General features: G+C 51.2%; 2 protein-coding genes and 1 long non-coding RNA gene across 3 annotated transcripts in view; 1 reads left to right on the top strand and 2 right to left on the bottom strand.

The window, feature by feature from the left end:
• The window catches only part of LOC116971610 (transmembrane protease serine 9-like), an 865,719-nt gene that overhangs the window by 830,315 nt on the left and 18,475 nt on the right, over positions 1-16,929 (bottom strand). The gene's annotated exons all lie outside the window — the stretch shown is intronic.
• LOC116971515 (proteolipid protein DM beta-like) lies at positions 1,926-14,741 on the top strand. Its single transcript, XM_033018746.1, has 4 exons — positions 1,926-2,093; positions 3,993-4,069; positions 7,462-7,527; positions 14,347-14,741. The coding sequence occupies exons 1-4, from the start codon at positions 1,946-1,948 to the stop codon at positions 14,497-14,499; spliced, it is 444 nt and encodes a 147-aa protein (XP_032874637.1). The 5' UTR covers positions 1,926-1,945; the 3' UTR covers positions 14,500-14,741.
• LOC116971519 lies at positions 9,892-16,496 on the bottom strand. Its single transcript, XR_004411514.1, has 3 exons — positions 16,382-16,496; positions 12,765-12,770; positions 9,892-9,901 (listed from the first exon to the last, which is right to left on the bottom strand). It is a non-coding gene; the product is annotated as an uncharacterized LOC116971519 (long non-coding RNA).

Here is a 16,929-nt window from a genome sequence, read left to right as displayed (position 1 = left end):
GCGTGAGCGGTAAGTTTGGAATTGGAATGTGTTCTGCATCGTCGGGAAACAATGTGTAGCAATGTCACAAAATTTTGAGATTTTAAAAATCAAGTCTGCAATTTATCCCATCAGATAAAGCATAAAAAGAAGTTTAATTTGACACCTAATTCACTTTCATATCTCAAGTATTAAAAAAGTTATGGCCATTTTCATACTCGGAAATTAGCATCATTAGCAGCATTTCAATCACGGCTGATCTATCTCTCCCTCTCAACCCCATTCTCCTGCCTTCTCCCCATAACCCCTGACACCCGTACTAATCAAGAATCTGTCAATCTCTGCCTTAAAAATCTACCTCTGCCGTAAAAATATCCATTGACGGCCTCCAATGAATTCCACAGATTCACCACCCTCTGACTAAAGAAATCCCTTCTCGTCTCCTTTCTAAAGGACCGTCCATTAATTATGAGGCTATGACCTCTGGTCCTAAAGGTGTCCTTTGGCCAGAGTAGGGGAATAAAGAACCAGAGGTCATGGGTTTAAGGTGAGGGGGGTTGGGTTTAATAAGGACCTGAGGGATACCCTTTCCACACAGAGGGTGGTGACTGTGTGCAACGGGCTGCCGGAGGAGGTAGTTGACGCTGAGACTATCACAGCATTTATAAGGCATTTGAAGAGTCAACTGTGTTAATGATGCAGTTCTGCTTGCCCCATGACGTGAAGGATGAGTAGGTTATTGAGAGGCTGCAGATGAGCCTGGCTCGAAGGGCCGAACGGCCTTCTCTGGCACCTATTGTCTATTGAGGCTTTCACCAATGCTGCCTGGATCACAGGGCTTCAGCTACAGGGTTGAACAGTGGGAGGTGGGTCAGTGGGGGGATGGGTCACTGGGTCATTGGGGGGGTGGGTCAGTAGGTCAGTGGGGGGGTGGGTCAGTGGGGGTTGGGTCAGTGGGGGGGTGGATCAGTGGGGGGTTGGGTCAGTGGGGGGGATGGGTCAGTAGGGGGGATGGGCCAGTAGGTCAGTGGGGGGTGGGGGGGTGGGGCAGTGGGGGCTGGGGGATTCGTCAGTGGGGGGTAGGTCAGTGGGGGGTAGGTCAGTGGGGGGGTGGGTCAGTGGGGGCTGGGGGGTGGGTGAGTGGGGGCTGGGGGGTGGGTCAGTGGGGGGGTGGATCAGTGGGGGGGTGGGTCAGTGGGGGTGTGTGGCAGTGGGGGGGTGGGTCAGTGGGGGCTGGGGGGTGGGTCAGTGGGGGGTGGATCAGTGGGGGGATGGGGCAGTGGGGGCTGGGGGGTGGGTCAGTGGGGGGGTGGGTCAGTGGGGGGTGGATCAGTGGGGGGGTGTGGCAGTGGGGGGTGGGTCAGTGGGGGTTGGGTCAGTGGGGGGTGGGTCAGTGGGGGGTGGGTCAGTGGGGGGTGGATCAGTGGGGGCTGGGTCAGTGGGGAGTGGGTCAGTGGGGGCTGGGCCAGTGGGGGCTGGGTCAGTGGGGAGTGGGTCAGTGGGAGTGTGGGTCAGTGGGGGGTGGGTCAGTGGGGGCTGGGTCAGTGGGGGCTGGGTCAGTGGGGGCTGGGTCAGTGAGGAGTGGGTCACTGGGGGCTGGGTCAGTGGGGAGTGGGTCAGTGGGGGCTGGGTCAGTGGGGGCTGGGTCAGTGGGGGCTGGGTCAGTGGGGGCTGGGTCAGTGGGGGCTGGGTCAGTGGGGAGTGGGTCAGTGGGGGCTGGGTCAGTGGGGGCTGGGTCAGTGGGGGCTGGGTCAGTGGGGGCTGGGTCAGTGGGGGCTGGGTCAGTGGGGGCTGGGTCAGTGGGGGGTGGGTCAGTGGGGGCTGGGTCAGTGGGGAGTGGGTCAGTGGAGGTGTGGGTCAGTTGGGGATTGGGCAGTGGAGGTCAGTGGGCTGTGGGCAGTGGACAGTGGTTGGTGTCCGTGGGTCCCACCCAGCTCTGACCGCTCGGTTTCTCTTGCAGTTCATCATGCTGACGTACATCTTCATGTTGGCGTGGTTGGGAGTGACAGCCTTCACCTCACTGCCCGTCTTCATGTACTTCAACGTCTGGGCGCTCTGTCAAAACATCACCCTGGTCGACTCCACCGACCTCTGCCTTGACCTCCGTCAGTTCGGTAGGTACCTGCCGGAATGTTCTCTCCTCTCCCCGCCACCCAACTGTCTCCACACGCCATCTCCCTCCATAATCATACTTTATTGGTCAAGTATGTTTTGCAACATACGAGGAATTTGATTTGCCGTACAGTCATACCAATAAACAGCAACAAGACACACAAAATACATTTTAACATAAACATCCACCACAGTGACTCCTCCACATTCCTCACTGTGATGGAAGGTGAAAAAAAAGTTCAATCTCTTCCCTTCTTTGTTCTCCCGCGGTCAGGGGCCTCGAAACTTCCGCTGTCGGGACGATCGTGGCTCCTGTAGCCGGCGGTCGGGCCCTCCGCGTCGGGGCGATCAGCTCCTGCATCGGGGGAATCTCAGCTCCCCCGTGCAGGGCGATCGGACCCTGGGTCGGGGCTGGTCAAACCACCTGCGATCTTGAGCTTCCCGACATCGGTCTCTACCCGAGACTGCGAGCTCCTCGATGGTGGAATCCGCAGGCCACGGTTGGAGCATCGGTCCCAGGCAAGGGTTCTCAGGCTCCTATGGTAAGTCCACAGCCCTGCGGTGGGGCTCAAAGTCAGTCCTGAGCAAGGCCGCCAGCTCCATGATGTTAGGCCGCAGAGCGACCGGAAATACGATCCAGAAAACAGTCACATCACCGGCAAGGTAAGAGACTGAAAACAAAGTTTCCTCCCACCCCCCTCCCCCACCCCCCACATAAAACAAACCAGACAACATTAACACAAACTTTTAAAACCCACTAAACATAACAAAAAACAGAAAGACAGACAGACTGGTGGCGAGGCTGTCATCGTTGATGGCGCCACCCGGTGGTATGACTGGAGATCTCCCCTGGAGATAGTGGTCTAGGCAGATGTGGACTGGGGCAGATGTGGACTGGGGCAGATGTGGACTGGGGCAGATGTGGAGGCAGGGAACAGATGTGGAGACTGGGGCAGATGTGGAGACTGGGGCAGATGTGGAGACTGGGGACAGATGTGGAGACTGGGGGCAGATGTTGACTGGGGCAGATGTGGACTGGGGCAGATGTGGACTGGGACAGGTGTGGACTGGGACAGATGTGGACTGGGGCAGATGTGGACTGGGAACAGGTGTGGACTGGGGCAGATGCAGACTGGGGCAGATGTGGACTCGGGCAGATGTGGACTGGGACAGATGTGGAGACTGGGGACAGATGTGGAGACTGAACAGATGTGGACTGGGGACAGATGTGGAGACTGAATAGATGTGGAGACTGGCAGCAGGTGCGCTTTGGGTCAGGATCACACGTGGACACGGTCTCTCTCCCTCCCTCCTGCCCACCAATGTGCCAGCACCAGACCCTGTGGTGACGTGTAACTGGGCCTCTGATGCTGGCGTTTGCCAATTGTCACAGAGACCGCTTGTCACCAGCAACCCACGGATGGTGCAGTACAGTACTTTATTTGTCTCGTTTACAGAGTACAGTGAAATTCATTGTCGTATACAGTTCAGTACAATATCACTGTACATAAGCACTTAGATACATGTTAGATCAGCATCTCAGTACAGTACAGGTGTACAGCAGCAGTACACTGAGACAGTTTACAGAGTCGCCAGTTTGGGGCCATTTACAAGTCCCTGTAGTATTAAGTGCAGTGATCTTGATCTGATGAAGGTCTGTTGTCCTGGCAGCGTTGCAGGGTCGGTAAATTGTAAATTATCTCCAGTGAGTAAAAGATAGCGTTAGTGTACGGGGTGATCGTTGGTTGGTGCCTAGGTGGGCCGAAGGGCCTGTTTCCGCGCTGTAGTTCTAAACTAAATAGTGTGCAGGGTGATCGCTGGTCGGTGCGGACTCGATGGGCCGAAGGGCCTGTTTCCGCACTGTATCTCTAAATTAAACTAACCAGATGTTGCTGTTCCAGGTATCGTCCCCATTCACGAACAGAAGACGGTGTGCGCCTTGAACGACAGCTTCAGCAAACTCTGCCAGTCCACTGATGTAAGTCAGAAGGTCATGTGATAGGAGCAGAAAGAGGCCATTCGGCCCATCAAGTCTACTTCACCATTCAATCATGGCTAATCTATCTCTCCCTGCTAACCCCATTCTCCTGCCTTATCCCCACAACCTCTGACACCCGTACCGATCAAAAATCTATCTACCTCTGCCTTAAAACAATCCATCGATGGCCTCCACAGCCGTCTGTGGCAATGAATCCCACAGATTCACCACCCTGCAATCTACATTACATATAGGGTTCCTTCATCCCTTCCCACCCAGGTACCTTCCCCTGCAACCGCAGGAGATGAAACACCTGTCCCTTTACCTTCCCCCTCACCTCCACCCAGGTACCCCAGTAGTCCTTCCAGATGAGATACAGGTTCACGTACACCACCTCTAACCTCATCTACTGTATCCGCTGTTCCTGGTGTGGGCTCCTGTACATCGGCGAGACTAAGCATAGACCCTGCCACCGTTTCACTGAATTCTCCACCAAGGTCTACTGTGTTCCTCCATTCCCTCCCGCCTCTCCCCTGTGCCGCACCTGGACACCCACCCATATCCCCCCTCCCCTCTCCACCTCCATTCCTTCCTCTAACTTCACAATTCACAACTTTTTCTCACACTTTCAGTCTTTTCATCTCTGGCTTTTGTCTGCTCATCTGCTTATAAAAAACTCTAATCTCCCGCATCCACCTGTCACTTGTCCCCACCACAATCAGCCAGGATGCTGCCTGACCAGCTGAGTTACTCCAGCACTCTGTGAAATGTCACCTATCCATGTTCTCCACAGATGCTGCCTGACCCGCTGAGTTACTCCAGCACTCTGTGAAACGTCACCTATCCATGTTCTCCACAGATGCTGCCTGACCCGCTGAGTTACTCCAGCACTCTGTGAAACGTCACCTATCCATGTTCTCCACAGATGCTGCCTGACCCGCTGAGTTACTCCAGCACTCTGTGAAACGTCACCTATCCATGTTCTCCACAGATGCTGCCTGACCCGCTGAGTTACTCCAACACTCTGTGAAACGTCACCTATCCATGTTCTCCACAGATGCTGCCTGACCAGCTGAGTTACTCCAGCACTCTGTGAAACGTCACCTATCCATGTTCTCCACAGATGCTGCCTGACCCGCTGAGTTACTCCAGCACTTGTGCCAGGTGACCAGTGGAAGTCCTCTCTAGACTTTAGAGTCTTCACACTGCAACGCCCTGAATTATCTATAAAACTTCCAAATGTATCACAGATTATATACTCGCTTTCTGCTTTATTTCCGCTCATGTCATTGGTTCAAGTTGATCTATTCCCATCTAGTTTGTTATGTCAACTTGTACTAGTAGATGACAGTCATAAAGTCATAGATTCACTGCCCCTAGCAATGAAGGCAAACATACCGCAGCTACCTTTCCCACCTTATCTACCTGTGCTGCCACCTTCCGTGAGCTATGAAATTGGACTCCAAGATACCTCTACACATCAATGCTGTTAAGGGTCTTGCCATTAACTATCAACATTCCCCTTACATTCAACCTCCCAAAGTGCAACACCTCACACCTGCTCAGATTAAACTCCATCTGCCATTTCTCAGCCCATTTCTGCAACAGCTCTGTATCCTGATGTATCTTCTGACAGCTTTCCTCACTGTCTGTAACTCCTCCAATTGTGGTGTAGTCAGCAAACTTACTCACTGACCCATCTACATTTACACCTAGATCATTTATATATATATAATATATATCTATCACACACAGTAGAGGTCCCAGCACAGATCCCTGCGGAAGTCCACTGGTCACAGACCTCCAGCCTGAATATCTTCCTTCCACCACAACCCTGACCCTCTGCCATCTATGAATGAGCCAGTTCTGAATCTATATAACCAAGTCATCGACAATCCCATACGTGTGATCTTCTGGGTCTGAATACCATGAGGGACTCTATCCAAAGCCTTACAGACATGCATGTAGACAACATCCACCACCCGACCCCATCAAGTTCCTTCATCACCTTCTCAAACTCAATGAACTTCATGAGCCACCACCTGCCACGTACAAAGCCATGCTGACTGTTCCTAATTTGCCCGTTCTCCACCAAATGGGAGGAAATCCTTCCTCGAAGAATCCACTCCTGTAGTTTCCCTACTTGACCTCAGCTTTGCTTAACAACATAGAAACAAACAAACATAGAAAAACAGATGCAGGAGAAGTCCATTCGGCCCTTCGAGCCAGCACCGCCATTGAATATGGTCATGGCTGATCATCCACAATCAATACCCCGTTCCTGCTTTTTCCCCCTTATCCCCTGATTCCTTTAGCCCAAAGAGCTAAATCTAACTCTTTGAAACATCACTAATCTTGAATACATCCAGTGAATTGGCCTCCACTGCCTCCGGTTGCAGAGAATTCTGTGGATTCACAACTCTCTGGCTGAAAACTTTTCTCATCATCACAGTCCTAAATGGCCGAGCCCTTATTCTTAAACCTTATTCTTGACCTCTGGTTCTGGATTCCCCCAACATTGGGAACATTTTTCCTGCATCTAGCCTGTCCAATCCTTTAAGAATGTTATATGTTTCTATAAGATACCCTCTCATCCTTCTAAATTCCGGTGAATACAAGTCTAGTCGACCCATTCTTTCAGCGTATGTCAGTCCCACCATCCCGGGAATTAACCTGGTGAACCTACGCTGCACTCCCTCAATAGCAAGAATGTCCTTCCTCAAATTAGGAGACCAAAATTGCACAAAATACTCCAGTTGTGGTCTCACCAGGGCCCTATACAGCTGCAGTAAAACCTCCTAAACTCAAATCCTCTTGCAATGAAGGCCAACATGCAATTAGCTTTCTTCACTGCCTGCTGTACCTGCATGCTTACTTTCAGTGACTGATGTACAAGCACACCCAGGTCTCGTTGCACCTCCCCTTTTCCTCAACCAAAAAACTGACATCATTCTGATCTTCCTTTTCTTGGAGTTCATCCACGCGATCTTTAAATCTTTCCGATTGCATCTCCACCGTCAACCCTCCAAGTATAATTTGCCCGTCTATCCGAGCCAATTCCCATCTCATACCTTCAAAGTCTCCTTTCTTTTAGTTCAGGACCCTAGTCTCTGAATTAACCCTGTCACAGAAACATGTCTGGGCATGTATGCAAGGAATGATCATTCTCTTGACTACATACATGTGCTATGTATGATGGTTGTTCATGCTGCTGACTACATACATGTGCTATGTATGATGGTCATTCATGCTGCTGACTACATACATGGGCCTTGTATGATGGTCGTTCATGCTGCTGACTACATACATGGGCCTTGTATGGTGGTTGTTCATGCTGCTGACTACACACATGTGCTATGTATGACGGTTGTCTTTGTTATTCTGCCTCCTAGCTGAACATGACGTTCCATTTGTTCATCGTGGCCCTAGCTGGGGCGGGAGCTGCCGTCATTGCTATGGTGAGTACACGCGTGACCCACTGCCAGACACCGCGTGTGGCGTGATCTGTGTGTTGATGTGTAAATACCACTGGAACCACTTTGCACTCAGAAAACCGTGGACGCACCACATGCCCAGGAAGTCACAGAGTCACATTGTCCTGCATTTGTTTATTGAATGGCCCTGTCCCAATGTAAGGAAGTACGAGTAGGGATAGTAGAACGGCAGGTACGAGCGGCCTCATTGCCTTTGCGGAGGTGGGAGGGAAAGGGTCGGAGGGAGGGAGGGAGGGAGGAAGGGAGGGAGGGAGGGTTAGGACGGGTCAGAGAGAGGGTTGGTGTTGGCCCCCAGACCGATCCAATACAGTACATGCTGCTCCATCAGCACCACACGGGCAACATGCTTCATGGTGCTCAGAGCACAGAACACAGACTCAGTGGGTCAGGCAGCATCTCTGGAGAGAAGGAATAGGTGACGTTTCACAGAATGCTGGAGTAACTCAGCGGGTCAGGCAGCATCTGTGGAGAACATGGATAGGTGACGTTTAACAGAGTGCTGGAGTAACTCAGCGGGTCAGGCAGCATCTGTGGAGAACATGGATAGGTGACGTTTAACAGAGTGCTGGAGTAACTCAGCGGGTCAGGCAGCATCTGTGGAGAACATGGATAGGTGACGTTTAACAGAGTTTTGGAGTAACTCAGCGGGTCAGGCAGCATCTGTGGTGAACATGGATAGGTGACGTTTAACAGAGTGCTGGAGTAACTCAGCGGGTCAGGCAGCATCTGTGGAGAACATGGATAGGTGACGTTTAACAGAGTGCTGGAGTAACTCAGCGGGTCAGGCAGCATCCCTGGACCACAGGAATGGGTGATGTTTCGGGTCGAGATTGTTCTTCAGACCTGAGACGTCACCCATTCCTTCTCTCCAGAGATCCTTACATCGGTAGTGAGTCGATTGTTAAAGATGTTATAGCAGCACATTTGGAAAGCAATGACTGGATCGGTCAAAGTCAGCAGGGATTTATGAAGGGGAAATCATGCTTTACTAATCTTCTAGAATCTTTTGAGGAAGTAACAAGTAGAATGGATAAGGGAGAACCAGTGGATGTGGTGTATCTGGACTTTCAAAAAGCCTTTGACAAGGTCCCACACAAGAGATTAGTGGGCAAAATTAGAGCACGTGGTATTGGGGGGAGGGTATTGACATAGATAGAGAACTGGTTGGCAGACAGGAAGCAAAGAGTAGGAATTAACGGGTCCTTTTCAGAATGGCAGTCAGTGACTAGTGGGGTGCTGCAAGGCTCGGTGCTGGGACCCCAGTTATTTACAATATATATAAACGATTTAGAAGAGGGAATTAAATGTGATATCTCCAGGTTTGCGGATGACACAAAGCTGGGTGGCAGTGTGAGCTGTGAGGAGGATGCTATGAAGCTGCAGGGTGACTTGGACAGTTTGGGTGAGTGGGCAGATGCATGGCAGATGCAGTATAATTTGGATAAATGTGAGGTTATCCACTTTGGTGGCAAGAACAGGAAGGAAGATTATTATCTGATTGGTGCCAGATTAGGAAAAGGGGAGGTGCAACGAGACCTGGGTGTGCTTGTACATCAGTCGCTGAAAGTAAGCATGTTGGCCTTCATTGCGAGAGGATTTGAGTTTAGGAGCAAGGAGGTCCTACTGCAGTTGCACAGGGCCCTGGTGAGACTGCACCTGGATTATTGTGTGCAATTTTGGTCTCCTAATTTGAGGAAGGACTTTATTGCAATTGAGGGAGTGCAGCGTAGGTTCACCAGGTTAATTCCTGGAATGGTGGGATTGACATATGATGAAAGAATGGGTCGACTGGGCTTGTATTCACTGGAGTTTAGAAGGATGAGAGGGCTCTTATAGAAACATATAAGATTCTTAAAGGATTGGACAGGCTAGATGCAGAAAGAATGTTCCCGATGTTGGGGGAGTCCAGAACCAAGGTTACATAGAAACATAGAAAATAGGTGCAGGAGTAGGCCATTCGGCCCTTCGAGCCTGCACCGCCATTCAATATGATCATGGCTGATCATCCAAATCAATATCCCATACCTGCCTTCTCTCCATACCCCCTGATCCCTTTAGCCACAAGGGCCACATCTAACTCCCTCTTAAATATAGCCAATGAACTGGCCTCAACTACCTTCTGTGGCAGAGAATTCCACAGATTCACCACTCTCTGTGTAAAAAATGTTTTTCTCATCTCGGTCCTAAAAGATTTCCCCCTTATCCTTAAACTGTGTCCCCTTGTTCTGGACTTCCCCAACATTGGGAATAATCTTCCTGCATCTAGCCTGTCCAACCCCTTAAGAATCTTGTAAGATCCCCCCTCAATCTTCTAAATTCTAGCGAGTACAAGCCAAGTCTATCCAGTCTTTCTTCTTATGAAAGTCCTGCCATCCCAGGGTTCACCGTTTTCAGAATAAGGGCTAGGGCATTTAGGACTGAGATGAGGAAAAACGTTTTCACCCGGAGAGTTGTGAATCTGTGGAATTCTCTGCCACAGAAGTCAGTGGAGGCCAAATCACTGGATGTTTTCAAGAGGGAGTTAGATTTTGATCTTGGGGCTAAAGGAATCAAGGGATATGGGGAAAAAGCAGGAACGGGGTGCTGATTTTAGATGATCAGCCATGATCATATTGAATGGCAGTGCTGGCTGGAAGGGTCGAATGGCCCGCACCTGCACTTATTTTTCTATGTTTCTATGTTCTATCCAAAAGCCTCTAATACACCACTATCGTATCTGCCTCCACCACCACCCCCGGCAGCACGTTCCAGGCACCCCACCCCACCCTCTGTGTAAAACACTTGTCCCGCACATCTCCTTTAAACTTTCCCCCCTCACTTTCACACCATGCCCGCTAGTCTTTGACATTTCCACCCTGGGAAATGGGTTATATCAACCCTCTGCCTTGTTCCACCATTCATTCTGCAGAACACAGGCCCTTCAGCCCAACTTGACCATACCGACCAAGGTGGAAGTTTATTGTCACATGTACCGAGGTACAGAGAAAAGCCTGCCTGCGTTTGGCTCACATCACTCTAAACCTGTCCAATCCATGTACCTGTCCAAGTGTTGTTTAAGTGTTGTTATATTACCTGTCCAATATACCCACCGGTGGCCCATGGTGTGAAGAGGTTGTCCCTCAGGCCCAGGGCAGAAAGGTCAGTCAAGCAACTCCTTGGTCAACTCGTCCATTCCCACCCAAACCACCCCCTCCCCAGGTACTTTCCCCTGCAACCGCAGGAGATGCAACACCTGTCCCTTTACCTCCCCTCAACTCTGTCCGGGCACCTCAGCATTTCTTCCAAGTGAGACGGTGGGTCAGGTGCACCTCCTCCAACCTCATCTACTGCATCTGGTGTTCCCGATGTAGGCTCCTGTACATCGGCGAGACCAAACGTAGACTTGTTTCACTGAACAGTTGTGCTCAGTCCGCCAGGGCCGGCTGGATCTCCCCTTCCCATTCCCACACTGACCCTTCTGTCCTGGGCCTCCCTCCTCAATTGCCAGAGTGGGACCTCATGCAAACTGGAGGAACAGCACCTCTTATTTCGCTTGGGCACAGCGGTATGAATATTGAATTATCTAATTATACACAACTTCATCTCATGTTCCCCTCCCCTCTTGCTCCCTTCCTCCACCCTCGTCGTTTTACCAGTTCCACACTCCTGCACATTGTTTCACTTGAGATCACACCTCCCCTGGACAACAATGGACCAACCAGGCACCGCCCTGACTAGTCATTTGTGGCCGGCTCAGATTGGTCCTGGTCTTTACACACCTCCAGCTCTTCACCCGTCCCCCCACCCCACCATACCCCACCCCACCCCCACTCCACCCCACCCCCCCCACCCCACCCCCACCTCCACCCCAACCCCCCCCACCCCACCCCCACTCCACCCCCCTGCCCCCACCCCCATTAGCAAATTTGCAGATGACACAAAGCTGGGTGGCAGTGTGAACTGTGAGGAGGATGCTATGAGAATGCAGGGTGACTTGGACAGGTTGGGGGAGTGGGCAGATACATGGCAGATGAAGTTTAATGCGGATAAATGTGAGGTTATCCACTTTGGTAGCAAAAACAGGAAGGCAGATTATTATCTAAATGGCGTCAAGTTGGGAAAAGGGGAAGTACAACGGGATCTGGGGTTCCTTGTACATCAGTCTATGAAAGTAAGCATGCAGGTACAGCAGGCAGTGAAGAAAGCAAATGTCATGTTGGCCTTTATAACAAGAGGAATCGAATATAGGAGCAAAGAGGTCCCTCTGCAGTTGTACAGGGCCCTATTGAGACCACACCTGGAGTATTGTGTGCAGTTTTGGTCTCCTAATTTGAGGAAGGACATTCTTGCTATTGAGAGAGTGTAGCGTAGGTTTACAAGGTTAATTCCCGGGATGGCGGGACTGTCATATGCTGAGAGAATTGAGCGGCTGAGCTTGTACACTCTGGAGTTTAGAGGGATGAGAGGATATCTCATTGAAACATATAAGATTGTTAAGGGCTTGGACACACTAGAGGCAGGAAACATGTTCCCGATGTTGGGGGAGTCCAGAACCAGGGGCCAAAGTTTATGAATAAGGAGTAAGCCATTTAGAACGGAGACGAGGAAACACTTTTTCTCACTGAGAGTGGTGAGTCTGTGGAATACTCTGCCTCAGAGGGCAGTGGAGGCAGGTTCTCTGGATGCTTTCAAGAGAGAGCTAGTTAGGACTCTTAAAAATAGCGGAGTCGGGGGATTTGGGGAGAAGGCAGGAACGACGTACTGATTGGGGATGATCAGCCCTGATCACATTGAATGGCGGTGCTGGCTTAAAGGGCCAAATGGCCTACTCCTGCACCAATTGTTTATTGTCTATTGTCACCCCCACCCCACCCCACCCCACCCCACTGCACGAAAACCCACGCAGGTCACGGGGAGAACGTACAAACTCCGTACAGACAGCACCTGTAGTCAGGATTGATCCCGGGTCACCGGCGCTGTGAGGCAGAAACTCTACCGCTGCGCCACCGTGCGGCTGTTATTGAATCAGTTGACAAGGATGAGAGATATCCAACATCCCTCCTACTGTCACAGAATAAACCTGACCCAGACTCAGCCAATTAATTAACTGCTGAGACGTTGTGCTGCCAGTACCATGAACCAGGACTGTGGCCATTAATCTGTGCGGCTCCCCTCTCCTCAGCTCATACGTCCAACGCCATCTTCCATCTGTTGCCACAAACAAAGAGCTTGGCTGGAACTTCCTTGTGGGGAGATGATGGCTGTGTACAGAGTCAAGCCCGCACTCTCTCCAGATAACCGGAGTATGGGCACCTTTACAGACATTCTACCACAACCAAGGAGCGTTTGATGACCCTCGGACTATCTTTAATCTTTAATTGGACTTTATTGATTGATCTTGCAGAAACGTTATTCCCTTTATCCTGTATCTGTTCGCTGTGGACGGCTCGATAGTCATCATGCATTGTCTTTCCCGTGATTGGGAGACCGCAAATAAGTATTTTCTCTGTACCTCGGTACACGTGACAATAAACTAAACTAAACTAAACTAATCTAAACTAAACTAAACTAAACTGAACTAGATAACCAGGATAATGGGACCATTAAGAACAAAGATCACCAGGGTAACGGCATCTTTGTGGGCATTGATCACCAGGGTAACGGCACCTTTGTGGGCATTGATCACCAGGGTAACGGCATCTTTGTGGGCATTGATCACCAGGGTTACGGCACCTTTGTGGGCATTGATCACCAGGGTAACGGCACCTTTAGACACACACCACTAGCTGCCAATATTGATCGTTGAGTGGTGGGGAGCTGCGTGTGTCGGTACACCGTGACAGCTGATGCTTGCTTCAGTGAACTTCATCCAACTTAATGCCACATGGCTCCGCAAGCTGTTTTGAAAATACTCAGTGAACAAGTGAAGCCACCTGCCTGACATAACTCGCAGACATGAGTGACCCACTGAGTGAATACTGATATGATGGCACTGAGAATGCTCTCTCCACAAAAGCTGCAGCAAAGAGGCTGTGGAATTGGCTTCATTGTAGCAGAGGGGGTAGTGTGTGTGTGTGTGTGGGTCAGTGTGTGTGTGTGGGTCTGTGTGTGTGTGAGTCAGTGATTGTGTGTGTGTGGGTCAGCGTGTGTGTGTGTGGGTCAGTGTGTGTGTGTGTGGGTCAGCGTGTGTGTGTGTCAGTGTGTGGGTCAGTGTGTGTGTGTGTGTCAGTGTGTGGGTCTGTGTGTGTGTGTGTGGGTCAGCGTGTGTGTGTGTCAGTGTGTGGGTCAGTGTGTGTGCGTCAGCGTGTGGGTCAGTGTGTGTGTGTGTGTGGGTCAGTGTGTGTGTGAATGGGTCAGTGTGCGTGTGTGGGTGTCAGTGTGTGTGTGTCAGTGTGTGTGTGTCAGTGTGTGTGTGTATGTGTGTGGGGGTCAGTGTGTGTGTGTGTGTGGGGGGGGGTCAGTGTGTGTGTGTGTGTGTGTGGGTCAGTGTGTGTGTGTGTGTCAGTGTGTGTGTGTGTGTGTGTGTGTGTGAGTGTGTGTGTGTGTGGGGGTCAGTGTGTGTGGTTAGTGTGTGTGTGGGGGGGGGGTCAGTGTGTGTGTGGGTCAGTGTGTGTGTGGGGGGGGGGTCAGTGTGTGTGTGGGGGGGGGGTCCAGTGTGTGTGTGTGTGTCAGTGTGTGTGTGGGGGGGTCAGTGTGTGGGTCAGTGTGTGGGTCAGTGTGTGTGTGTGGGGGGGGTCAGTGTGTGTGTGTGTGGGGGGGTCAGTGTGTGGGTCAGTGTGCTGACCACTGCTCTCTCTCCCACAGATCCACTACCTGATGGTGCTGTCTGCCAACTGGGCGTATGTGAAGGACGCGTGCCGGATGCAGAAGTACGAGGACATCAAGTCCAAGGAGGAGCAAGAGCTTCACGACATCCACTCCACCCGCTCCAAGGAGCGGCTAAACGCCTACACATAGACCGCCCGCATGCCCGCACCCCACTGGCCACTGTGTGTCCCAGCGCCACTGCCCACCACTGCCCTTCCTTACCCACCTCCTACCAGCCCACTGCCCACCACTGCCCCTCCTTACCCACCCCCCACTGACCATTGCCTCTGTGTGTCCCAGCCCCACTGACCATTGCTCTCTCACCCCCTCCCCCTCCTCATCCCCCCCTTACTCCCCCTCCCCTCCACACTCCATCCTCTCCCTCACCCCCCACCCCTTCCTCACCCCCTCTACCTCCGCCTGTCCCTTGCACCTCGTGTGACCCAGCAGCGGTCAGTGATGGTCAATCCAGTGGTCACTCTCCCCTTCTGCAAACCTCTCCTCACTCCAGCCGCCTTGTCTACGGAGTTGTCAGCATTTGTAATTGTTTACCGATTCTCCAAGGTGGAGTGTCATGGCCAACATTTCGTGCCTGACGTTAGTGGAGGTAGCCCCCATGGAGAGAGGACATCAGACACCAGGGTGATGGTTCCCAGCAGTTGTACGTGCCCCGTGGAACTCTCACTGGATCTCGGTATCTGTGGCTGTATTAAACCAATGCCAACGCTAGTGTTTTTCCAAGTTATCATAAAGTCATAGGAGCAGAATTAGGCCATTTCAACCCATCGATTCTACTCCGCCGTTTAATCATGGCTGATCTATCTTTCCCTCTCAACCCCGTTCTCCTGCCTTCTCCCCCCCATAACCCCTGACACCCGTACTAATCAACAACCTATCTATCTCCGCCTTAAACATCCCTATTGACTTGGCCTCCACAGCCTTCTGTGGCAATGAATTCCACAGATTCACCGCCCTTCAATACATGCCAGAAATACCTGTGCTGATAAACTCCTGAACCCCAGCATATGATTTAATTATTGATAGGCTCATTGATCAGTTCAATATTGATCTTCAATCCTTGGGATTATGACTTTAGTTGTTTTCCTGATAACATGTCAGCCAGCGCAGGAACTTTCCATCTACAGAAGAGTCAGGGATGGGGAGGAATGATTCTCACAGCCAGCCGGCACCTCATCTTCATCTTGTCGAGTCCACACACAAGATTAGAAGTTGTCCAAGAGCTGAGCGCACGTGTCAGCATCTGTACAACGGTGTCTGTCTTGTGGCTTCTTGTGCTTCTTGTGCGTGGTGGTGCAAAGATTGGTGGAAACAGGGTCTGATGGGGTGTTGAAGCAGACAGCTCTGTATTCCTCATTCCCTTTCACTACCTCCCTCAGGGATGTTGCTTCACTCACGGCTCCTGAGTGAAGAAGGTCAGTACCTGGGTCTCAGTGGAGTGTCCACACACAAACATTCACCTGTTTGTTCAGGGGGATGTCCACACCTGCTTGTTCAGGAGTTGTGTCCACACCTGCTTGTTCAGGAGTTGTGTCCACACCTGCTTGTTCAGGAGTTGTGTCCACACCTGCTTGTTCAGGAGTTGTGTTCACACCTGCTTGTTCAGGAGTTGTGTCCACACCTGCTTGTTCAGGAGTTGTGTCCACACCTACTTGTTCAGGAGTTGTGTCCACACCTGCTTGTTCAGGAGTTGTGTCCACACCTGCTTGTTCAGGAGTTGTGTCCACACCTGCTTGTTCAGGAGTTGTGTCCACACCTGCTTGTTCAGGAGTTGTGTCCACACCTGCTTGTTCAGGAGTTGTGTCCACACCTGCTTGTTCAGGGGTTGTGTCCACACCTGCTTGTTCAGGAGTTGTGTCCACACCTGCTTGTTCAGGGGTTGTGTCCACACCTGTTTTTTCAGGGGGATGTCCACACCTGAACCATTCACCTGCCTGTTCTCTGTGTTGGGCAAGGAGTATTTCAAGTGATTGGTTTAATGAACTGGGAACATGGCAATGGGTGAACATCAAACCTCAATGCAGGGGCCCGTGTTCAAACACATACATGACCTTGGCATGATGACCAATCCATCCTTTTAGAATGAGACCTATCTCAATGGCGTGTTCCCGTTCTGATTATGTGGGGTTCTGGGGATATTTTAAGCAATGCTCTCCCCGTGACCCCTTGAACGTGACCCTTGGAATTTGAAAGATGCCCCTTGAACCTGGAGTATTGAGCAGATGGCGGAGCGACTGGTTTGGTAGCAGCTGACGGTTGCGGCACACACTGCACATTCCGTTTGTTTAGAACCTTTTACATTTTACTAGCCGTGGTCCTTTGTGGCAGCTTCCATCCAACACTTGGCACACAATGGTGAGTTTGCGGGCGGGATGTATCTATTGCTGGGTCTTTCACCTTGCATCTCCGTTCCCATAACAAATATCGGCTTCAGATAAACAGCCAAGCTGGTGAAAGGAGTTTCTGTCGGTGGAGAAGTTTGACTCTAGTTGCCGTCACTAGCCGAAGGTTCGGGTGGACATGTCGCCACATTCAATACAAGCAACTAGCGCTGGACTTCTC

This window comes from Amblyraja radiata, chromosome 3 (assembly GCF_010909765.2).
Source record: "Amblyraja radiata isolate CabotCenter1 chromosome 3, sAmbRad1.1.pri, whole genome shotgun sequence".
Taxonomy (NCBI): Eukaryota; Metazoa; Chordata; class Chondrichthyes; order Rajiformes; family Rajidae; genus Amblyraja; species Amblyraja radiata.
The sequence above is the reverse complement of the archived record's forward strand: the minus strand, read 5'-3'. Positions and strand labels throughout refer to the sequence as shown.

Bases quoted from the DNA above. Each gene is read 5' to 3' on its own strand.
- LOC116971515 (XM_033018746.1), top strand. From the start codon at position 1,946: ATGCTGACGTACATCTTCATGTTGGCGTGGTTGGGAGTGACAGCCTTC. The intron at 4,070-7,461 runs GTAAGTCAGAAG...TCTGCCTCCTAG, and splicing joins AACTCTGCCAGTCCACTGAT to CTGAACATGACGTTCCATTT. The intron at 7,528-14,346 runs GTGAGTACACGC...TCTCTCCCACAG, and splicing joins GAGCTGCCGTCATTGCTATG to ATCCACTACCTGATGGTGCT.